Raw genomic sequence first — 25,250 nt, forward strand, 5'->3', positions numbered from 1 at the left:
TCAAAAATCAGAAAAACTTTTATCCCATAAAAGCCCGTTCCCATGATCCGATCATGCTGGTTAGTAAACTCATTTAAGTTTATCCCACCTTTACAACTTCAAACCGAAATGTCATCAAAATTGGTGTTTTTGGCCTCTGGGGACATCAAAATGAAAAAGGAAATCGGTCCCGGGTCTAGGTCTTACCGTGCCACCTACATAGCTAACTTACTCCCCTATTGGGAAATTCGCCTAAAACACTGTGATGTAAACATAATTTCTAGCATAAAACATTTTACATATTCATAGATCTATTTACTATTTTTATTTTCCCCAATAAAAATAACCATTTTCGTAGTTACATTGTCCAAAGTTGAATTTATTATTTAATCACGTAGGCGTAGACGTACTTCAAATTGGTACAGCTGCTGCTGTCGCTGTCAACTGTAACCACAACTTAAATTCATGGAATAATAACAGTTACAGCGGATAGCTGTGAGAAGCTAATACACAGGAAGTAACAGTTACCTCGGAAAGTGTTCCAAGAGCTCTGTGGAGGCGAAGGTGCTCGTGGGTACAGAACGTCGAGTTCACTCGCATCGCAATATTTGATTCCGAATTCACGCAAGCTGAGTGAGATGCCCGTGGGTACAGAGTACAGAACGTCGAGTATTCACGACGGTGTAAATAAAAGTAAAGTAAACAAAAACATAACACATCCACATCATAAACCAGACAAAACGACAAACTTGGTTGGTTAACCTATAACTAATAACTATTGTAATTCTAGCTAAAAACTAGGTAATAAGTAATAATTTATTCTCTCGTTGATTTTCTGTTACCCAGAAACAATTTGAACAAATCTTTTCGGTACTTACGTATTATACGGAGGCCACTTATTTTACAGCGCGCTGCGGCGGTTAGGTTAGGTTGGGTTATCATAAGTTTTTATGACTCATCTCGTATAGTTCGATTCATAACGAAACTAGGAAAGTTCTACAAACATATTTATTTATGATAACCCAACTTAACCCAACCGCCGCAGCGCGCTGTAAAATAAGTGGCCTCCGTATAATACGTAAGTACCATGTTTTCAGATGGTTTGAACTTTTCAGTTTTCAAGTTTTTAACAAACATGTCACAAACATTTGTTAGAAATTTCGAAATTGAGTCACTCAATAAAACACTTGAAATGCAACAAAAGGAGGTTGGTGATGTTAGCTGTGTGATTTGGGATGCCGCGATAGTCCTATCAAAATATATTGAAATTTTGTGTAAAACTGACTGTGACTATCTCAAAAACAAAAATGTGATAGAATTGGGAGCTGGATTAGGATGTGCAGGATTAGTGGCATCTTGTTTTGGGTAAGTAGCCTACTAAATACAGGTTAGATATTAACCTGTATCTTATCTTCATAAGGTTCTAAAGTATAATTATGGGAGCCTATAGCAGCACACTATCGCTATCACAGTTTCTCGTTGAGATGAGTTACAGACGTAGGCTTACATGGGAGCTTCTGTATATAGGCGTATGCGGGCTGGTTGGGACTGTTTTAGCTCAATGAGTAAAGTTCAATGTTCCCCTTGTTATATAGGCCTAGTGTCACCTCATCATCATGAAAGTTGATAAAATAAGTATTCAAAATTAAACCAGTACGGGTTTTAACTATAGGCCTACAGTGAAAACCGTATATATAATAGTGCCAAAGGAAGTATGGACATATTTTTCTGCCATTATAACTTAAGTTAACTCAAGTACATAGGCCTAACTTAAGTTATTCCTTGCACTTTTGTAGGCATTGGCATTTTTACGTTTTTGTAAGGAAACGGTCAAAATCCTCTCATTTAGCGAATTTCCCTTTAGGGAAGTAGCTATTACAGTAGGTGGCACGGTAAAAGCTAGACCCAGGACCAATTTATTTTTTCATTTAAATGTCTCAGGAGGCAAAACAAAATTCTTTCTAATTATATAGTACCTATATAATATGTAGTCTATATACAGTGTGTAAATTAAGTATTGAAACAAATCTGTATTTTTAAAACCGAAATGGATAGAAATATTTTGTTTGTAGCATTGATTCTAAACAAAGGTTCTGTAATTTTTTACTCAAAAATAATTGTTTGAAACCACACTAACAGCGTAGGTGGTGACTTATTTTTTTCAAATTAGCAACCCCTATTGAGTGTTTGAAGGGCTTGTCAAAAGAAATTAATACGTAAACCTGAGGTAAATATCTCACCCCTAGCCAAAATGGCGGGTATTCCAAACATTTATCTATATAAATAAAATTACAGTTTTGTCTGTACATTGCTTAGAATCATGCAGTTTTTGGTTATTTTTACGTTTCATAGCCTAAGAAAGCCGAAACGAGTCTTATCTCAATTTCTGTCTGTTTGTCCATTCTGTGGTTCCGTCCAAATTTTGTTCCTTATTGGACGTATGTTGGCTACCTTGATCCTGTCCTGTGTTGTTGTGTTGATGATTCTGAATGATTCTCGCAGACGAATCATTCAGCGATGGTGATCTTCAGTTTAATTATGTTGTCTGTTAGTGTTTACAAGAAATTCAAAAATATTTTTCACGTCAGTCACATGAAATATATTTTATACCTTTTTTGTGGTATTTGGAGCAGGCTAACTGACCGGAGTACTTGCTAATAAGCAGATAAAAATAACATTAAAGATAGTTTTTGTGTATCGGTAATTACCTTTAAAACTCTTATTTTTTAATAACCTAAATGAAATATTTATTCTCTGAATATATTTAAAAAATCTACACAAGTTATTTATCATTCCTATAAGGATTTACAAAAATTAATCAACTAATCAGTAATCACTCTGAAACAGATCTACGTGAAAAAAACATAACCTAAAATTTGATGTTTGACTTTCACTCGTTTGATTTTTGTCTAAGTCCTAGTTAGATGAAGATGAAGGTTAAAATTTTTATTGTATGTATAAGTTTATTATCAACCAAGTTGAACGGTTTTATTTTATGCGAGTCTTATTTTAGGTTGGGTCAACCGGGGCTAATATGAACAAAAAAAGTAAACTTTTGACATTAACTCAAAAATGGTAAATGACAGAAGAAAAGAAAAAATAGTAGTGTATACAGCTCTTTTAGCTGAATCTATTAATTTACTAACAAAAACCATAAATGTAACCATTATTAAAAAAAAAATTAAAAACCACTGTTCACATTAGCCCCGCTAAAAGGGGCTAATGTGAACAGCCCATGGGGCTAATGTGAACACTCTTAATAACTCTGTTATTTACAACACTAGGCATATGTGGGGGCTGTTGTGAACAAGCCTAGGGTCTAGTCTACCAGTTGCAATAAGTCTCAATATTTTATCTTAAATAGTTTTTGAGATATGAAGGTATCTTTGGAGAGCCGCGGGTCGCCCTACGGTAACCCTTTTTTTTTAAAACCATTTATAAATATTATACAGGGCTAATAATAAGATATAAACAAGAAAAAAATTATCTGTCAACATACCTGAGTATTTATTAAAAATTTCTTCTACATACAAATTGTTTAAAGCACTTAAAAAAACAATAATTTAAGACAATGCAAATTGTTCGTTTAGGCAAATGACAGTTTATTGCACTTTTAGGCCTATTAGGTAAATATAAAAATGTGGGCTAGGCCTATTCAACACCTTAACTGTTGTCTTTGTAAAATTAAAACTGTTTTATCACTGTAAGGCCTTCAAAGAAGTTTATTGAGGAACTTACGCCTCAAAAACGTCGACAATTTTGTCGAAGACATACTTATGTCTATTGTATGTATATTGTATGTATATTGTTGTTCATAATAGCCCCATGTCACTGTTCACAATAGCCCCCATTCACTGTTCACATTAGCCCCCCAACTTTGAAAGCTTATAGCTTTGGCTGTTATTAATATATTTTAACTTTGGGAAAAGAAAAATAATCCCCAATTCTTATTTAACCAAATTCAGGCTTAAGATTATTCCTACAACCAATGTAAAAATTGTTACCTATAACAAAAGTTTTCACTTTTGCGCAGAAAAGTTTTTTGGGCGGAAAAAAAGTGTTTTAACAAAGTATTTTTTTAAAGTACCTAAAAGTCAAATTTGAAGTTTTCTTATTATGGACACAAAAAATACAATAAATTTCCTTTCTAATTATATTTTTTTCATGATTAAAAATCCCAGATAAATGACTTTTTAAGTCATTGTTCATATTAGCCCCAATATTTTGGTGTGTTCATATTAGCCCCGGTTGACCCTTTATTCTTTTCTAGACTAGAATAATATTATTCACAGCACTGATAGCCTACCGGTATTAATATTTCATCATTACAAACTTGTTTAAGCCTACTGGTACCCTAGTTGTAAGTTTTATGAAAGTTAAAATGTTGATCTTAACTTTTAAAAGTATTTTAATTTTATTATTTTGTAATAAAATATTTTTTACCTACGACCGTTTTTTAAAGTAGCCATTTCAGTTTAGTTCTTAGAATTGAAAAGTTTCACTTTACAGCTGTTTACTTTAATATCAGCATAGTTTCATTTCATATCAGCATAGTTTTTTTTCATATCAGCTGTTCAGTTGACCAATTTAATTGTTGATCCGACTTGTTCATGTTGATACTCGCGTATTCTTAATTAAGTTTGTGGAAGTCCAAAAATAAATGAAATATTTGCCGAATTGTACCTGATACAATATTATTTATGGTAAGAATGCTGCTAGCAATGTAATATTTAACGAAGTTTAACAAACACGTAATTACAGGAAATCAGCTGATTATACAACAAGTCGTTGCATCACTTTCAGTGGCAATGACAATACACGAAAACATAACCTCTCTAAAAAGTTATCAGTAGTGATTGTTAGTAATTAAATCCAGATTGATAGCAATTAAAAAACGGTCGTAGGTAAAGTAGTGTACGTAACTCGCGTTAATAGTCTTTACGACACTCGTAGAAGTTTTACTTAAATTTTCTACTTGTGTCGTAAAGACTCACTTAACGCAATCGTTGCGTAAACTACTATTCTATATTAATTTGTACTAGGCTTATTTTATATCCCTAAAATTTTACGCTGCTACGTCTGCTACCACAATGGTTTGTAAAGTTTTTTGGATTTGAAACATTACTTGTTCAAGTTTTTTGGAGTCATAAAATTTCATTATGAATTGGTAGAAGTTTTAGAAATTAAGTAATTTTGTATATATGTAAAACTAGGTACGTTTTGTTAATGCAAGTTTATTAATACTGAATTAAGTGTGACTGCTGTGTAGTATAATTTGAAGATTTTTAAAAATAGTACAGAAATTGATTTCTAAAAAAAAAGTTGGGAAATCTATGTTAAGCAGTTGGGAAATTTGAGGCTTCTCTCCCCCCCCCCCTGGAATTTAACCAAGCAACGCCACTGATCCAAACCAAGTGAGATTAAAAACGTTGTGCCTTACTTAACCGGTTTAATTAATCGCAAGTGCAACGATTGTTCTTGAGTTTTGATAACCGGGGAAAATACCGTGAATCTGTGTTGTATTAGTGCTGGGAAACTTACATGTTCTTAATCATCGTCTCCAATAGCTTACAAAAAAGGTTTACACTTATTGACGGCGCTTCAATGACAGTTGTGTAAAGTACAAAGTAAAAAATCACAACTGCAGTGGGTGATCGTGGATGTTGTTGCGATCTTGGAAGATCTTTCTGATTTCGCTGTGATCGTAACAGAGGTTTAAGTTACAGATGTAGCTTTAGAAACATCTTTTCCAATGTGTCACTTTTGGTTTCTACTTGCTAACATTTCGACAACGATATCGGTACTTTTCCTACTTAGGAAGTAAAACTCCAATCGTCCAAAACCCCCAGATTTGTGCATTTTTGTCACATTTCCCCCGAATGTTTGCTATATATATGTACCGATTATCGTTTAGAGATTACGTAATCTTTTAAATAAGAAACCTTTGTTTGGATAAAGGTGGATTCTTCAAACTGTTAACATTAAAAGTTGCTTACAAATAATGCTATTAATGGGAAATAACTTTGATTTTCAAAAACATAAAAAAAAAATAAAACCAAGGGAGATTAATAACTTTGGTACCGGGACTGCACCAAATCAAGTGAAAGTTTTTTTTAGCAAACCATATTGAGTTTTATAGCTTTACGTTGTTAACTTAACATGTTAAGTTACATGTTTTGTGGCCTGTGTATTTATTTATTTATATATTTGCCAATGGATTAACACCTACTAGTTGCTCTGCCCGTGCTTCGCTACGGGGTGAGAATGCAGAAAAGAATAATTTGGTTTTACTTTAAGATACCTACTATAATAGGCCTATACTTTAAGGAACAGTTACAACACACTTACCAGGAAACATATAGGCAAAGGCTCAATCGTACCTATTGATTATTTAAATGAATATCTCTTAATGTATTACAGTACCATCATTTTATATAGTGTATATAATTTAAAATATAGGCCTATGCAAAAGTATAACTCATTGACCACATGGCACCAAGAAACAATTCTCCTTGTAAACAAATCTATATATTAATACGCAAGCAGGTTTCTTTTCACAGTCATAACTCGATAACGGCTTGACGGATTTTAACGTTTGGGGTGTCAAATTAAAGGTATTTTCATGTAGATGTGCAAATACGTCTCAGATTATTAAGAAAGGGCATCACTTAAATACACTTAAGGGCTAAAATTTGGAAGGCGGCGCTATCTGTTGACATTTGATCAAACTCATTTCCCTTTGTTTACAAATAACATATGGACGTAGTTTGAAATAGTTTTTAAGGTTAACCACAGACTGCAGGACTGAAAACTTCCAGAGCAAAGCTGGAATTTATATTTTGTTTTAATCTGTTAACTAAGTCTGGTTCATAATGAAGAGTTTTCTATCAATGCTAGACAACAAAGTGTTTAAGAATAAATATTTGATAAATATTTAATTCTTTTTGTCTATGGTTAAATTGATTTACCTTACATAGTATTTTACTGATTATCATGTAGTTACAGTTCGATGTGATGAATTGAATGTTTAAAAGTAATTATTCACAGGGCAGTTATCCGTTACATTGCCATATTGTCATGTGATTTACAATGTGTATCAAAATTCCAATTCCTTTATAGTGTTTTCTGTCGTTTGGTTAACTTTCTTATTAATTTCAATTTAAAATCAAAAGAAAAATGCTTGCGTATTAATATATAGATGCCGCCAGTAGGCTACGACGAAGAACTGTGAGTGGCTGGAGGGAACGCGAACATGACCGCTTGCATCAACCTCTCAATTGAACATTTGATGGGTACATAGTGGTAGTACCACCGTTGTGATAGTCCAATCTCGGACAAATGAACGTTAAATGTTTACATTGTAGTGGCTTACTTATTTTTAAGCAAGAAAATGCTGCCCGAGACAGTTAAGTTTTTACTCTTTGTTTCCATAAATGAAAGGTTCGATTACCTCATTTATGCAATTCACCTGAAGGTATCTTCAGATTCTTATTGGAAACGCCCAATCTGAAAATAGGACTGTGAGACTTATATCCAGAAATTATTTGTATAAAGTTCGTCAATTCAATTCTGCCTTTATCATGCTCAGCTTTGAAGCTCATTAAGATGAGACAGTTCCATTGGGGATCTACAATTTTAAGATCGGTGACATGTTTTACCACCGAGTGGGTCCTCTAATTCCTCAAGAAGATGATGATCCTGAATACGCACAGATATATAAGTAAGTACGACAATGTCACTAGAACCCAAAGGAGAATTAAGCAAAATTCAAACAAAAATTTCAATGAAAAAATATGCGGAAAATAGGGTCATAATGCCAAACACCTATGGAAATCTTTGAAGACTGTGGCAGACATTATTTAGGGACGAGAGCTCCGAGGAGTCAAGTGAGATTCTTATGTACATAATAAGAGACAGAAGAAGTGACTTCCCTCGGTACAATGGTGCTACCTGTGTAGGTGTCGCAGCAATTTTTAAAGCTGAAAACAAAGCACCACCTGGCCAATAGTTTTTTCCAAGACTAATAATGTTAAAGGTGTATCCATTCTAGATCTGTCGTTAAATCCACTTGCTTAACTCTTACGTTCCCAACCGGAGACTTGGGTTGGGGCCCCTAATTTAAACTCGCCTAAAACAGAACACATCAAAGAAATAATTTAACAATGCTAGAATAAGAGTAGCGATGGTTGGCGTCAAGAGAGGAATTGAGCTACATTAGGTCAAAAGCTCACTTTACAGTGTGTGGTTGTCATCTACGTGCTCATAGAGTGCACCCGCCTACTATACATAAGAGATAACCAAAGCAGTATGAGAGTGAATGTAAATTTAAATATTGTAGATTACTTTTATATTTTTTACATCATAATATTTTATATTTCTATAATCAGTGATATAAATTATTTTAGAGTGACTCGATAAAAGTCTTGCTTGCCGTTTATGTTTTTGTTGATTTTTTTAATACAAGCTTCAGTTTTGCTTGATTTCGAGCAACGGGTTATCTAGTTAAATTAAGGGTGTTTGGTCGCAAATTTTCATGTCTGATTTTTTGTTATTGTTTAGTTGTACTAAAAATTAGAGATACAAATATATAAGAAAAAATTTTTTATTTTGAATACTAAGCGAGATATGGAGCTTGAAAGTAGTAAATTTTTAATCTTTGGTACCAGTTCACAGGGAGAATGGGTAATGCGATTCTCACCAAAATTTGCATTCAGGTGTGGAAAAATAAGATAATAATCACTAGCTATTTAAAATTAAAAATTTAAAAAAAAAAATTATTTTTTATTTTTTATAAATTTAAAAAAAAATTAAAAAAAAAATTAAAAAAAAAATTAAAAAATTTAAAAATAGCTGTTTGTTTTTGGGAAAAATGTATCTGTATGTTGGAATAAAAAAAAATGCGATATGTTAACTCGTTTGGGCTGTGAATTTGTACCTTTGATGCCTTGCGCTGTCGGAGCACTACTCGTTGAGAGTTTGTACACTAACACCGGGGCTTTAGAATACTTTAACATCACGTAATTATTAACATCCTTTAACATTGAAAGAATACGTTTATCGTTGTATTCTAGAGCCCCGGTGTTAGTGTACACACTCTCAACGAGTAGTGCTCCGACAGCGCAAGGCATCAAAGGTACGAATTCACAGCCCAAACGAGTAAACATATCACTTTTTTTTTATTCCAACATACAGATACATTTTTCCCCAAAACAAAGAGCTATAGCAGAACAGCATTTCTGACAACAGCTGGAGTTTCATAACAATGTTTGTTTCCCATGTTAATCTTATGGAGAAATACAAAACTTTAAAGGGCCCCAGGGCCTCACTCTCTAATTATTTCCCAAAAAAAAGTTTCCTGCAAAACTTCACGTTACGCTCTTTCCAATGACACCAAAAACATGTCAATCGGTTCAGTAGTTTCGGAGGAGTAATTGTCACAAAAAATCTGCTTGCATATTAAATAAGTATAATAGATAATACAGTTTTATTAGAAGGACAGTTTGAATTGGTCGTAAGTACTATAGTTCTTTTCTTAAATGTAAACGTTGGTTTTTGGTACTGCTACTTTTCCTTAGAACCGTTGGTAGCAGTGAGAAACATTTTTGCGTACAAACACATCACTATTTACAACTATAGTTATCGTTAGTGCTGCACCTTATTTCTTATTAAATTTAATTGATGTCTTACAGTATAATTTTAGCGTTTTCTGTCTGGACTCCAAAATGTTAGTTTATGCTATGAAATTAATAAAAAATTAGTGAACGATTTTTTTAGCAAACCATCATGAATTTTAAAGCTTGGCGTTGTCAACGTATAAATGTTTTGTGGACTATGTATTTATTGACTTATTTATATATTTGCCAACGGATTTTACAGTTTGATTAGGGCTAAAAACGGGTATCAAAAAAGTTGATGACACCACAAAAACTTGCAAATAATTATTTTGATTGTAATTTACTTTGGTTAAAGCGTAGCAAATCCTTAATGTTGTAATCCTTAATCCTTAATCCGTAATGTGTATTCAATTCTGTATTTGTGTGTGTATGTCTGTTGGTTATTAACGCATTAATGTCTTTATTTCTCAGTGTTTCGTGGAAAAGACAAGAGCACCTTTGTTAATAAAAATTTCAACCCGAATAAAGTGTGCAGTAGTGAGGTTGAGGTAGTATTTTAACTACTTTTAACCAGTGTGAAAAGTTCAATTACAGGTTTCAATTACAGGCCTACCTTAGGGCTATGCCTCCATAGATCTTATAAAGCAATTTCTTTTATCATTAAATATAAAATATGGACTAACATGATCGGGTGACATTTAATTGCGAAGCATTCGTTTTGGCTTTGTAACTGTCAGATTTGCGAAGGTTTGTATGTATTCCTGTACAGTATTAGTTTTGCCAGCATATCTGAAAAATGCACACTAAATTTGCAAACCAACTCCTGTTCTGAATATTAGGTTTCAACTTACTACAAGATTCCCGTACGTAGAATGGGCAAACAGCTAGTATTTACATATAAATTTTGATCATTAAAATATAAGATTCCTTAAAGGATTTGATATTTACGTAATATAGACAGGTATATGTATTTTGTGAGAAGTATAAAAAATAGTGTAAACACATCCTAAATACATATAAATATACATATAACATCCAAAATCATACGTATACATAGGCCTGTACATTTATTTTCAGCTATAAAATACTATAAAAAACTTATAAAATAGTCTAATTTTTTTCAGACAGGTATATTTCACCTATTTTTTATAAATATGTACAATAACTTAGTGTTTTTTACAATACATATATAATACATAATTATATATACTTATGCATTTTATTATAATTTGCAGCTATAAAATACCATCTAACATCTTAAAAAATAGGCAAATTTATTATTTTTATTTTAAACGTTTCAGTGATACAGTATTGAGATTTTTGGTAAATAATAAGACGATATGGGTTAACAATCAATTACACAAACAGAATATTTCTATCTATTTCAATTTTTAAAATACAGATTTGTTTTTATATTTGTGAAATTTACTTTTTCACATAGAGTAGCTATTCAAGGGGATGCTATTCAAGATTCTTGTCATTTGCCTATTGGGTCTGATGATGATTTGAGTGTCTCCAATCAAAATTGATCACCACTTACCATCTTTTTTTGTATATTTACCGTCTTGTGAGTAATAGTATAAGCATAAATATATGTTTTAAGTGTTTTAAGACGTTTCTTTTATTTACTTTCCGTACATAGAGTAAATCAAATTTTTGAATATCTGCCATTTTGGCTAGGGTTGAGATATCCACTTCAACTAGTTTTTTGAGATAGTATTATTAATTGTTTGACCAATGATTAATAGCATCTAAGTCCAGAATCAATCAACAGGGTTTCTTATTGAACCAGAAATATTCAGTTTTGAAAACAAGCTCTTCAACCACTTGTAACCAGCTTGAGTATTTAAGACTGTGAGTTCTAAAATAACCATTCAGAATGAATGATGTTATAGCAAGGCACATGTTTAGGCCTATATAAAATTTGAGTTTAATTGCAGTATTTTGATCGGTTCTCATCCACAATTACATGAGAAGATGAATCTGTTACACTTAAAGAGGGTTAAAGGGTAGGTTCCAGTCAACTTAGCTCCATGTTAAGTTGAATTGTGAATTAGTAGCTATTTATGCATTATATTACAAAAGAGCATGCATTTATTTTATAGTGCAAAAGTAACAATGACTGACCTCCCCGAGGTTCTGGATAACTTGACCAACAACATAGAGCACAACAGAAAATTATGGCAACCGTGTGGAGGCAATGCAGAAGCTAAGCCACTCAGATGGGGCTCAATAGACGGTCAGAACTTCCCTCCGCCAGACTTGCTGATAGCTGCCGATTGTGTGTACTACAACGAGGTATGTTTTATCAAGTGTTTTCTAAACTATGCTATAGCGGTCAGAAACTACCTTTGAACTCCGTTCAAATTTTTTCTGTCCAAAGACACTAGGCATGAGCCCGGGATTGTTTTTCACATATCCTCAGGTTTAGGGGTTGGGGCATTTCATTCAAATAAAATACATTGGTAATTTGGGGCGATTTGAATCTGAGACCTCAAGGACCGAAGTCCCGCGCTCTACCACTAGACCAGCTAGCTCCCCAAATTCCATCAAAAACAAGTACAGTACACTAGTTTAGTAAAGTACCACTTTGTTAAACTTAAATTTCTTGAAAATAAAACTACTTTAGTTAACTTAATTAGGTTGAGCGTCAAATTTTTCATGTCAAGCGAAAAATCTCGGTAAATGAAACGTGAAAATCTTGGGAAATGATACATATTTTATTTTAGTTTTTCCCTAATTACCTATGCTAATGGTGTTTTCTGTTGATAACTTAGTAGGCCTACCACTCTAAGTAATACTCTAGTTGTATTCCTACTCTTCTATATAACTAGCCTACTTTAAAGCAAAGCATTGTGATAAAAATTTGTATTAAACACTTGTATTTGATTTATACTACTCCTAGTTACACTTATCTGTGTTAGTCTGTAGAACCGCTGGTAGAGACGATGGTCGCTCTGTCATCGGAGAACACAGAAATTATCCTCTGTCAGGAGGAACGGGACACTGAAAAGCAGCAACAAGCTTGGAAAATGTTCCTCCAGCTGTTCAACAAACATTTTGACTGTGAAAAAGTCCCAACCAAGGACCAGCATTCTCTGTACTCTTCCGACGAAATCGTCATCTTTAGAGCAAAGAAGAAATTGTAAATCGTGATTAGCAGCATATTATGCGACATGTCCATACACAACTGTGATTTTTTTATTTCTTAGATATAAGAACAGACATATTTAATTTATGTTTTACATGTGAGAGTTTGAATTGTTTTCATGAACCTATTATATGATAAACAATTTTGTTACATAACATTTATATAGTATTCTGTTGGAGATGATTAATTTGAAATATAATATGTTTTTTTACTTGATTTAGACCCAGTTTGTGTTTTTGCCATACAATATCAGTTGAAAGAAATAGCCTAGTGTAGACCCATGGTCTGAATAAGGTGCAAAGTAGATGAGGGGTGGTTTTTTAGGATTTTCAAAAAGATCAGGCCATTTCTCTGTCCTATGACCAAATCATAGGACGGCTAATATACATGCGAAACTGTTGTTAAATATGTGCTTAATGAGGTGGTGTTTTACTCTGTTAGCGAATTTCCCTATAGGGAAGTAGCTATTACCGTAGGTCTCATGGTAAGACTTAGGCCCGGGACCGATTTACTTTTTCATTTTGATGTCCCCAGAGGCCAAAAACACCATTCGTTCAAAATTTTATATATGTATATATATATATATAGATATATATATATATATATAGATTTATATATATATGTGTCCGTGAACACGATAACTTGAGTAATTTTTATCCGATTTTGATGAAATTTGGTTTGAAGGTGTAAGGCGAGATAAACTTGAATGAGTTCGCGATCCAGCATGATCGAACCATGGGAACAGGATTTTATGGGGGGTTTTATGGGGTAAAAATTGGTTTTTCTCACTTTTGACCCTCAAAACACAAAATTTTCCAATTTTTCTCTAAACCTTCTTAAAGAGCTTAAAAAAACAAACAATTTAGTATATCAAAGTGTTTTTGTACAGTTATTGGTTACGGAGAAAACTAAAAAAAAAATTAAATTTAAAATTCCCATGTTATTCTTATGGAGAATATTGTAAAATGTTGTAGTTTGCTTGTTTATGGATATCTTTTGATCAAACTTGGCAAATATATTCATTTTATACTAAGCAAAAATTATTTTACTTAAAAACACACACTTTATTAGTTTCCTTGTAGCAGCAAACCTAGGTACTCGTTAAACCTAATGTTATTTAAATAGATCAATTGAAAATCAATTCAGCCAAATGGAAATTCGCTTGGACGGCAGGTTTGCTGCGGCGGGGGTATTTAAATACTACCAAAATAGATGAAGTTCAGGACAATCCCCCCCAGATTTTACTACTGTTTTGAGTTAAACATTAATTAACCCTTAAGAGACCAACTTCCGATTTTTCGGAAGTTAGTATTTTTTGCTATAAAGACAAACTTCTGACGAAAAGTCAAGAGTATAGTGCAAGAAATTATTAAGAGGGCTGATATTCAAAAGTTATATAATTTTTCTATGACATTAAGAAACTGTTAAAAGTGCCCTGGTTCTGAGCAGCGCGACATAGACAATAGACAATAGACAAAAGACAATAGACAATGATCTTTATTTACATATTCGTTGAGAACAGTACATGCGTCAGAATAATAATTAAAACTAGAGGTCATCCAGTGGTCGAAAACTCGACCAAAAATATGTAAATGAAATTAAATGAAAAAATAATAAATGAAATGAAAAATTCTTTATTCATTCAGGCAAAGTTACGGCCACATGGCTGTTTCTTACATTATGTTATGTACAGTGTTAACCCTACACTGTAAATAAAACAAGTGATAGGAATTTGTTTTGATTTTCTGTTTATATTTTGTTGTTATTTCGTCACTATCATGGCAACCCATAACTCCCATGTTATTTTTTTTAAGTTTTCAAATTCATTTGTTGTGCTTATTTTTGAGCCTATTTTAATTTATAAAGGGATTCTGCACATCTACAGGAAAATATCTATACAACAGTATTCGTAGATTTTCCCTGCGATGCACACGAGCTGAGAAAAAAGGTTTTAACCCTTTGAGTGCCAATGTCCGGGGAACCGGACGTTTTTAAAACGAGCCAAAAGTGCCGACGTCCGGCCGGCCGGACGTTTTTAGAACGAGCCAAAAGTGCCAACGTCCGGCTGACCGGACGTTTCGTAATGATCGAACAGTTGTCATAACAACCGAATGGATACTCGGATTCTTTTAACCCATATATTAACATTGAGCCGAAAGTTACTAGATGCGATACATCGATTTTCGTTGGTCGAAATATCGAAAATTCGATTTTTACGAAATTTTAACCTAAAAATCGCCAGATCGCGCTCGGCATTTTTAGCGCGACCTTCGGGAAAAATCATCGGCATTTTTTGAGCGTTACTTTTATTTCTCGCCTGGCACTCTAAGGGTTAAAGAAACATGCTTGCCTATTAATGTATAGATTTGTTGATTTAATATGTTGTTAAAGCTGGTTGTCAAGGAATTTTTTTTCTGAGTAGAATGGCCTTTCTTGCAGCCATGTTGTTAATTGGTTCTTGAAACGGTGAGTTGGTTCATTTCTAAGTTGTTCTGGTAGGTTGTTGAAATACAGGGCCCCTTTGTAGGATGGCTTCTTTTCAAAGAGACTTAAATGGTGAGGTGGTATTGCAAAGCTTGAGGCGTTCCGTGTATTGTGATGGTGAATGTCTCTGTTTCTTGTTTGGTTTGTGGAGATGGCATGGAGAATTGCCTCACGGATGTAAAGTGATGTCAGTGTGAGGATTTTTAGTTCCTTAAATGCATCACGACTGCTTTCTTGATATTGAAGGCCTGCTAGGCATCTTATAGCTCTTTTTTGTTGGATAAGTACTCTTTTTAGGTAGTTGTTGGATGTACTTCCCCAGACCACCAGACCATACCTGAGGTGTGACTCGACCAGGGCATGGTAGGCTGTTTTTGCGGTGACCAGACCACCAACCTGCTTCATTCGCCTGATGACATGAATGCCAGAGCGTAGCTTCTTGCAGAGTTGGTCAAATGTGCTGTTTCCATGTCAGTTTTGAATCCGTGATAATGCCGAGATATTTGGTACTATTTTGTGCTTCTATCCCAGGGATTAATACGTTTGTGTCTTTATTTTTAGTAGAGTAGTTCAGCTGAACAGTTTTATTTTCATTTAGAGCCAATTCGTTTACTGTACAATATAGTTTAGTCATGTTGAAGGTTATATTGATGTTTCGGTTTAAAGTTTCCGTTGATTTGTCGGTTAGTGTGATGACAGTGTCATCTGCATACATTGTGGTTTGGCAGTATTCTTGTAGCTGGTCTGGTAGGTCATTTGTGAGGAGGAGGAACAGGACTGGTCCGAGAACTGATCCCTGTGGTACTCCTCTCCGTATAGGGACAGTTTCGGAATGTATTTTATGGCGAGTGTTTTTTTCTACATGCTGAATCTCAACTAGTTGCTGTCTGCCATTAAGATAGCTGTGGAACCATTGTTTAGACTTTCCCTCAATACCCAGAGCTCCCAATTTTCTAAGAAGTGTCTTGTGGTTAAGGCAGTCAAAGGCCTTGCTAAAGTCCAGAAACAGACTTGTGACTGAGGAGCCGTCTTCTAGTTGTTCTATTATGTGCTCGGTGAGCTGTATTAAGGCAGTGGAAGTGGATCTTCCTTTAAGGAAGCCATGTTGCTGGCTGGTGAGCAGCAGGTTTTGGTCTAGATGGGATATTAGTCTGTTAAGGACGATTTTTTCAAAGATTTTAGAGAAGGTCGGTATAAGTGAAATTGGTCTGTAACTTTTAGCATCTGTGTTTGGTCCACTTTTATATTTAGGGTATACCTTGGCAGTTTTGAGCTGTGTTGGGAAGACCCCTTGTTTGAGAGACTTATTTAATGAGTGCTGTTAGTGGGTTAATCAGTTCATTTTTGCATGTTTTGACCAGTTTGGCTGATATTTCATCAGTGCCAGATGAAGTTTTTGGTTTAAGTGAGTCTATTGCTTTTAGTACTTCGTTATGTGTTGCAAGCTGAAATTTTAGTTTGTTAGCTGTTCAAGGAGGAATTTCAGGGGTTCTGGTGTGTGTGTTGGTGTTGTTTGCCTGAAGTGTCCTTTCCGCGGCTGTAGCAAAAAAACTGTTGAGGTGGTTAGCTATTTTGATTGGGTCCTGTAATCTCTCCCCATCTACTAGGAGTTCCCACTCATTTGCTATACTGGTACTTGATTTTCTCTCATTATTTATAACCTGCCAGAGTGCCTTGGACTTGTTGTCGGCATTGCTTATATAGTCGGATGTTTGAGTTTTCCTCAAAGTCTTTAGTCTTAGGTCATAGTCCCTTTTTCTTGCTGCGGTTTCTGCTTTGTCTTCAGGTAGACCTGTGCGGTTTTCTTTTTCCAGGGCATTTATATATAGAATTTTTAGTCTAGAGCATTCAGCATCATCCCAGCAGTTTTTTTGATTGTGTTGTTTTCTCCTTGTCATTTTTACTGGGCAGGTCTCATTTAGTATTCCTTGGATAGCCCTGTGAAAGTTGTTATAAGATTCATCGACATCTTCTATGTGGTAGACACAATCCCAGGGTTGTTCATGGAGCCTGGTTTTAAATAGATTTATGGTGTTTTTGTTGAGAGTTCTTCTTTTCTCCTTAATTGACTTTGTGATTTTTTCTGATGGTAGTTGGAGAGTGGCAATTTGGGCAGTGTGGTCTGAGAGTTCAGACAGGATAATGGATGTCTGGATATGTTTTGGGTCTATGTTTGTACAGATCCAGTCTATTGAGGTTTTAGTTTCATGTGTAACTCTAGTAGGCGGCAGATTTAGTCTAACAATGTCAAAAGAGGATAGAAGATCTTCAACTTGGATGTTATCTGTGTCGTTTGCATGTTCACCAAGGTTGTTTACATTTATGTCGCCCATGATGACAGTTTTCTTCTTTGTGTGGAGAGCATATTCCAGCTGGCTTGCTAGGATATCTAGCGCTTGTTCCCAATTGTCCCTTGGAGGCCTGTAGACTCCCATGACCTGGACTATTTCCTTTTTCAGTTTTATTTCGAAAAGAGCAGTTTCACATACTAGTTCTGAGTCGTCATCACTTATCTTAAGTACTTTCATATAATTTTCCAAGCCATGTTTGGCATATCCTGCAACTCCTCCTTTCGTATGATTTCTTCTTGTGTAGCCTCCAATTAGGGTGTAGCCAGCTAGCTGTGTGTTTTCTAAGTTTTCTCGGGAGAGACCATGCTCTGTAATAACTTTGAAGTCTGGTTGTTCATTATTAAGGAAGTGTGATAGTCTTTCTGTTTTATTAGACAGCCAGTCTATATTTTGGTGGGCAAGGGTGAGTTGGTGTCTGCGAACTAGTGGGTGTTTTGATTGGTTGTCAACACTGTTTTTAGATTTTGTTATGTTGTTGCCGGTGGTTTGGTTGAGGGTCCTAAAAAAGAGGTTTGGGTGTTGCTGGTTTCTGTACTTGGGTTGCTGCTATCTACTTGGGGTGGGATCAAGGTACTTCTAGAGGCTGGGGTTTCAGAGTGACTAATTGAGGCTGATAATCTTTCTTTGTGTTGGATATTTATGTCTTTGAAGTAATCTATATGCTTCATGAAAAAGTCATCCAAAGTTTCCTGGTCGCCTCGTATTCTTGCTGTCATAGGTGGAAGCCTTTCTTTTTGAGTCATTTTTTTAGAAGGAGTTTGGTTGTTTCTCCTGGTCATATCCGGGTTCAGTATTTTGAAAGGAGTTTGGCTTTCTCTCCTTGTAGTTTCTCGTGCCAAGATGTCAGCATCGCATTTCTGTTTTACACCATCTACCTGTAAGCCTATTTCTACATTGGCAGGTTCTTCAAGCCGAGATTTGTTTTTGGCTACTTGGAGAGATACACTGAAATGGTTTCTTTCTTTCCCAATTGGTTTTTTGCTCTTGCTTATGTTGTGGTTTTTAGAACGAGGAAAAATCTATTTAGTGGGTGAACTTTGTGTGACTGTTGATGGTGTAGCAGGGTTTATTTGTTCACCTTGTTTGTGCAGTTCTTTTTGCAAAGTTTCCACAGAGCGTTCTAGTTGGTCTTGTCGAGTTTTCAGCTGAGCCAGCTCAGTAATTAGAGAGGTACAGTAGTTGGGAACATAAAAATCGGAGTGATTTGTTTGTGTTTCTGAAGTGCCAGTAGGTTTTGGTGTCTGAGGTAGGTCCATTTTGTCATCTTGGTTTAGCTTCAGCTTGTTTATCATTCCACCTAATTGCTTAATTTCATTTGCTGAGTTGAGTAGTAGTTTTTCTCTTTCATTATCTTGTTCTTCAAAGGTTTGTATCATTTTAATTCTTAGCTGTCTTTCCTTCTCTAGTTGGAGTTCTACTTCATTTAGTGTTTCAACCAGTGAAGCATTTCGGGAGAGCAGGATTTCCTTGTCATTTTCAAGCTCTTCAATTTTTGCCTCAGCAAGGTTCATGTCAGCAAAGTTACCGTCTCTGAAGTCTTGGCATTTTAAGGAAGAGAATTTTTGCTTCATATCATGTAGTTCTTGCTTTAATTTATTATTTTCTAACAGTAAAGCATGTCCAGCTTCCGCAGCAAGTGTGAGCGATGTCTCTAGATCATCAGGATTTTGTTCTTGTTCTTGTAAATCTTGTACTTTATTTAGGACATCTCTGAGCTGCTGATTTTCTAGTGGAGGGACATTACTGTCTACTGTTGTGTTTCTGTCAGGGTTCAAGCATTTCGGGTTTGAGAAGGCACTTTCTGCTTCCTTTAAGGCTTTGTTGAACACTTTATTTTTAAAATTGTCTATTTTTGGTTTCCCATACAGATCTTTACTTTGTTCGTAACAATACATATCAGTTTCTCTAACGTCAGCAGTTTTGTTGTCGCCAAAAAAAATTACCTTATATTTTGAGGTGCAATTTTTGTCATTTGTACAAATTTCAGTAATTTTAGCTGGCCAGTGTGGGTACCCTTTTAATTTTACAAACACAATTTGTCCGGTGTTAAAGCTAGTTTTGTTGTTTATTTCCATGTTAGTTAATCCAGTTGCTGATTCAGTTTTGAAAAGATTGACTGGTTCTTTATGTCAGGGATCTTGAAGTTCAGTGTAAAATTATATCAGTTTTGAAAAGTTTGGCTGGTTCTTTATGTCAGGGATCTTGAGGTTCTGTGTGAAATTATATCAGTTTTGAAAAGTTTGGCTGGTTCTTTATGTCAGGGATCTTGAAGTTCAGGTGTAAAATTATATCAGTTTTGAAAAGTTTGGCTGGTTCTTTATGTCAGGGATCTTGAAGTTCAGGTGTAAAATTATATCAGTTTTGAAAAGTTTGGCTGGTTCTTTATGTCAGGAATCTTGAGTTTCAGGTGTAAAATTATATCAGTTTTGAAAAGTTTGGCTGGTTCTTTATGTCAGGGGTCTTGAAGTTTAGATGTAAAATTGTATCAGTTTTGAAAAGTTTGGCTGGTTCTTTATGTCAGGAATCTTGAGGTTCAGGTGTAAAATTATATCAGTTTTGAAAAGTTTGGCTGGTTCTTTATGTCAGGATAGAAATATTTAAATAAATAAATAATTTATTTCTGTTGTCAAAAATTTATGTAGAGTAATGAGGAATACAGTGTTGCACTGTATTACTGGTTGGGAGTAAGTTGTAGACACTGTTTGAAGTGGCAGTGTCTGTGGTCAGGGTGTGCTGAGCGTGCAGTCAGCAACTCTCAGTTCAAACACTCCCAGGCAGCAGGTGTCGTGTTGGAAGTGAAGAATTTGTAAAGCTGTGAGTTGGCTATGACGTCACTGCTTGGTTGTCAATTTGATACTTTGTCACAAATATATTGGTGAAATTTCTTTCTTTGTACTTTTTAATATTTATTGTGCTTTAGTGGTTTGATATATTTGCAGAGTTTAATTTAAAGAATTTGGACACTTATATGTAAATGTAAAATGTAAATGTAAAATTGAAACTTTTAAACTGTGCGATGTTTACAAGATAACCATCTGTTCAATGAATTCTTGAGGTAAATGTTATTGTTGGTATTAAACTTGTATTAATAACTTACAGTCATGTTCAGTTTGTCTCAATATTGGCTTTTCATGAGATTTTCTTGAGGGTCTTGATTAATAGTACCTTTCATGTGAAGGTGCTGATGTGTACGACCTACTTGCTTGATTTGAGGTTGATGTCTTAGAGTTTCACTTCTTCCAAAATGTTTTTGTCTTAAAATCACTTGATAAAGTTGTTGTTTGGATGTGTGATGTTTAACACATTCGCTGCGGATGACGCACTTGTGAGTCATCCGTGCGCCGCCCTATACGACGCGCCTTGCGGATGACGCACAAGTGCGTTTCGCGCCATTTTGTAATTTGCCGCCATTTCGTGCGCTTTATACTTTTGTTTTTGTTTTGACTTGTGTATTACTCCAGTTTCCAGTTACGCACTTGACTTTTGTTGCAGTCCGTTTTTGTTTATGTCTATTGGTTAGTGAACCACGTGCACGCAAACATGGACTATTCGGAAGAGTTGGTTGACGATCCGGGTGTGCCCTCCCCTTGTAGTTCCCGTGATGTGACTGTTAGCTCTAATATGACAGTTAGTGAAATTGACCTCTTTAGTGACCAAACAGACAGTAGTGAGGAATACACGAGTGACGAAGAGTACCAGCCTAGTGACGACGGCAGTGAATCAAGTATCGGTGAGTCATTAGTAGACGAATTGGAAGACAATTTTGATTACGATGATTACGATTTAGCTTGGGATGAGGACCCAAACTCCATGAAAACATTTATTTTTTCATCTCCAGTAGGCTTAAGAGTTCCAATCCCTGGGGAAAATAAACCAGCGGACTTTTTTCAGTTGTTATTTGATGATGTTCTGCTTGAGTCGATCGTTAAAGAAACTAACAGTTATGCCGAAGAATTGTTTCTATCCAAAGATCACTCTGAGAAATCACGCATAAGTTCATGGAAAAATTTAACTTTGAATGAATTTAAAGTTTTTCTCGGACTCCTATTGCACATGGGTCACATTAAGTTGCCTAAGATCCAGGATTACTGGAAGAAAGACAAACTTTTCAAAACCTGTTTTGGTGAGTACATGGCACGAGATCGCTTCCTTTTGATATTACGTTGTCTGCATTTTGTAAGAGCAGACGCAACAAGCACTGACCGTTTGCATAAGATTAGGTCAATTGTTGATTATTTCAATAACAAAATGATTAACATTTATAATGCTGGGAAGGAGCTGTCACTGGACGAAGCAATGGTCCTATGGAGAGGTCGGCTAGCCTTTAAACAATACATCAAGGGCAAACGCCATAAATATGGCATAAAACTCTACGTTTTGACTGAACCTAACGGGCTGATTCTAAAGTTTGCAGTCTATGCTGGAGCCTTAGATCAACTGGCTGGTGAAGGACATGCTAGTAAGGTAGTAATGTACTTGATGCGTGAAAAGCTGGGAAGAGCCCATTCAATCTATATGGATAATTTTTACAATAGTATAGAATTGGCTACCGAGCTTCTTGAGGAAAAAACATACACCACTGGTACTCTTCGAGCTGATCGCAAGAAAAACCCTAAAACGGTTGTAAATGCCAAAGTAAAGAAAGGAGAATCAGTTGAGAAGTACTATAAGGGTGTAATGTGTGGTAAATGGAGAGATAAGAGAACTGTTCTGTATCTCTCAACTCAGTATTATAATGAGATGGGTACAGCAACTAACAAAAGGGGTCAGGAGAAACTAAAACCCTACCCTGTTATAAAATACAATGAATATATGAAAGGTGTAGATCGTCAAGATCAATTTTTAAGCTATTATCCATGCGAAAGAAAAACCCTTAGATGGTACAAGAAGTTGTTCGTCCACATTCTTCAGATGTCCGTACTGAACGCCTTTTTCCTGTTCAACAAACATACCTTCGGTAAGAAGCTGCCGCTGTTGGAATTCCGCTTAGAAGTAATTAGACACCTGTTATCACCAGTGGACATCCAGAACCAACGACCGAGAAAAGTGGCGACAGACCATCTGCCAACGAAAAACCCAGTGGGGTGGAACAACAAGACATTGCGGCGGCGATGTGTCATCTGCTACACCAAAGGTATACGCAAAGACTCAGTGTACCAGTGTGAGGGTTGTGCTGAAAAACCAGCTTTGTGCCTCGGCGACTGTTTCAAGGAATATCATGGCTAAACATGACCTGACCACAGGGAGTTCTTCAGATTCAAACAAGAGACTTGATGGATTGGATGGAGATTCAAGATGGACTTGTATATAATATTGTATTTTTTGGTCATAAATATGTTATAAATTGTGTGAAATAAATTTTGTATTTAATAAATAATACAATGTCTTACTATTACTAAACAAACACATACAAAACAGCTGAACGCACATGTGCGTCATTCGCATTTTGGCTGTGATTTGATGTAATGTGCTAATGACGCACATGTGCGTCATTAATTTTTTATTTGTAAAAAATTGCAAAAATTACTTTTTTTATACTTTTAACTATAAATGAACTTATAAAAATGTATTAATAAGTTATTTACGAAAAATAATTTTTAGCACCCCACATACAGCCATTATTATAGTATAATATTATTAGCAGCGAACGTGTTAATTAGTAATTTTGTTGTTTTTTACCACTTAAACTACACTTTAGATATGGGAGCACTTTGCAGGTGATGCTAGATGTCCGCCATCTTGGTTTTTTTTTATGCTATATGCATATGCTATAGGGCCGGTCTCCAAAGGGTTAAAATCGATGCAGTATCATAGCTAACAGCTGATTGATTTATTACTTGACACAGAATATTGTCATTAGTTGGTGGACGATCTCAACAGATTGCACTTACGTTTTATTGCTTCAAATTTTTACATTACTTGGGAAGTTTATTCTGTATACTCAATGATACTACCTAAAGTTTAACAAAATATAAATTTTCATGAACTTATTTTCATGATTTTTTATATTGTTATCCGGACTGGCCTCGGTCCCGAGGAGTCCGGATAAGACGGAGTCTACTGTAGTAACATATTTATAACAGTAGAATTTTTTTAAATTACATCTTCAATGAAAAACTGATGTTATTGTCTCCAAGTTATTGTCACAACCCCAATTACAGTGAGGTAATATTATATTACTTTACTAGTCCTGAAAATAAGTGTTTACCATACGAGTCCGGTAAACACATTTTGGACGAGTTACGTACGATAGTTTACACCATACTAAGAAATCTTTACAAATCTTTAAATATGACCACCAACTAAAGGACTAAAAATCCCTGTAAAACTCATTACAGTACAGTAGTACGCAATGAAACCCCATGTGATTAAGCTGGCGGCTGGACTGAATCCATGTGTGAAAAGTTCATCAAAATAAAGTAGTGTGGCGTAAACTTTTTTTTCTGACAGCTGATATTGCATAGCCTCCTCCAAGCCTCAGACCCAGCGTACTAAACCAGCTGCAGCACTAATTCATATGGAACATCAGTGTTGTTTACATGTTTGTTATCATTGAAAACGGTGTTTAAAATTGAGATTAAAACATAACAGGATAAAAAATTGAAATTTAAAGGTTTGATTGATAAGTGTAAACCTTACATTTAAAGAGTTTGGACATGAATGGACGTAAAATAGCCATATCAATGGAACATATCATTTAGCTGAAAATGCAGGGGATTGCAGCCCTGTATAACAGGAGGGTATGACACAATGTAACCTGGTTTCCACTTAAACATTGGACTATCTACCCTTAAGCTCTTGGTAACTAGGCTTTACTCGGAAAATCATAGATCCCAGGTTAAGACAAAGGCTGAAAAGTTTAATACTGTATGTACTGTAATTTCTATGGAGGTTTGTCTTAACATCATTCAGACAACTAAACCAAAAGCAATATCACATCTAGGGCCACTGGATATTGAATTTGATGTTTTGATTACAGTAATTTGTAAATCGTATCATAATGGCATGATTAGTATTGTGATGTGGAAAGCGAAAAGGCACCTCTTGTCGGCGATGCAACGTTTTCAGTACGGCCGATATAAGTAACTAAGGTCGAAAATATCTAAATTTGGTTTTTTATCGATTGTTGTACCTCATTTATCATAGAACAGGATAGTATCGGTTAAAATATCAAATTAAGGATGTAAATGAGTGAGATTTGTGAGTCGGTGGCTCAGTTGGTAGTGTCGCGGACTTCGGGCCCAAGGCAGCAGTGTCGTGGGTTCGGATCCTGGTCACTGCCACAAACTTTTATCAGTACAGTTCACCTTTGTACTGTACCGGCTCACCCCTTGCTTTGCTGGATACGTTCCACGCACAGATCTGTAGTCTATGTGGACGGGCAAATGCAAGGTTAAAAGAGGCCCCCAACCCCTTTTTTTTTAAAAAAAAAAAGGTTGAAATAAATCATTTTGTTAGCCCCTGCACGGTCTGAGAAAAGGTACCTCTTGTCGCTCAATGTTATTTTGCCATAACGACAAGAGGTCCCATTTCGAATATTCACTTTATAAACGGACTTTAGTCCAAAAAATTAACTTTCCTGCATTCTAGAGGAAATTTAGAGAACTAAAACAAAGTTCAGTGTACGGAGAACAAAATATCTCACAAATTTTGCTGTCCCGGTAAGAGGTC

General features: G+C 35.2%; 2 protein-coding genes across 6 annotated transcripts; both read left to right on the plus strand.

The window, feature by feature from the left end:
• The first annotated feature begins 645 nt into the window (after positions 1-645).
• Positions 646-12,960, plus strand: LOC128990241 (protein N-lysine methyltransferase METTL21D-like). Of its 5 annotated transcripts, none has more exons than XM_054412542.1 (4): positions 646-731; positions 1,077-1,344; positions 11,699-11,891; positions 12,518-12,960. In XM_054412542.1, exons 2-4 carry the CDS (start codon positions 1,115-1,117, stop codon positions 12,740-12,742), a joined length of 648 nt encoding a protein of 215 aa, XP_054268517.1. In that variant the 5' UTR covers positions 646-731; positions 1,077-1,114; the 3' UTR covers positions 12,743-12,960. The 5 variants fall into 5 exon arrangements, with proteins under 5 accessions (XP_054268517.1, XP_054268518.1, XP_054268521.1 ...); XM_054412543.1 differs by having other exon boundaries at positions 1,095-1,344; XM_054412546.1 differs by lacking the exon at positions 1,077-1,344 and having other exon boundaries at positions 655-731.
• An 8,159-nt stretch (positions 12,961-21,119) lies between these two features.
• LOC128989486 (piggyBac transposable element-derived protein 4-like) lies at positions 21,120-22,805 on the plus strand. Its single transcript, XM_054411380.1, has one exon. The coding sequence runs from the start codon at positions 21,120-21,122 to the stop codon at positions 22,803-22,805; it is 1,686 nt and encodes a 561-aa protein (XP_054267355.1).
• Positions 22,806-25,250: the final 2,445 nt, after the last annotated feature.

This window comes from Macrosteles quadrilineatus, unplaced genomic scaffold, assembly GCF_028750875.1.
Source record: "Macrosteles quadrilineatus isolate MER2022 unplaced genomic scaffold, UCM_ALF_1.0 Scaffold_3__2_contigs__length_128488019, whole genome shotgun sequence".
NCBI lineage: Eukaryota > Metazoa > Arthropoda > Insecta > Hemiptera > Cicadellidae > Macrosteles > Macrosteles quadrilineatus.

What these genes read in the sequence shown, in the direction of transcription:
- LOC128990241 (XM_054412542.1), top strand. Translation starts at nt 1,115, where the DNA reads ATGTCACAAACATTTGTTAGAAATTTCGAAATTGAGTCACTCAATAAA. An exon ending in TTAGTGGCATCTTGTTTTGG is followed by an intron (nt 1,345 to 11,698) that starts GTAAGTAGCCTA and finishes TTTATTTTATAG; the next exon opens with TGCAAAAGTAACAATGACTG. An exon ending in ATTGTGTGTACTACAACGAG is followed by an intron (nt 11,892 to 12,517) that starts GTATGTTTTATC and finishes TATCTGTGTTAG; the next exon opens with TCTGTAGAACCGCTGGTAGA.
- LOC128989486 (XM_054411380.1), top strand. Translation starts at nt 21,120, where the DNA reads ATGGACTATTCGGAAGAGTTGGTTGACGATCCGGGTGTGCCCTCCCCT.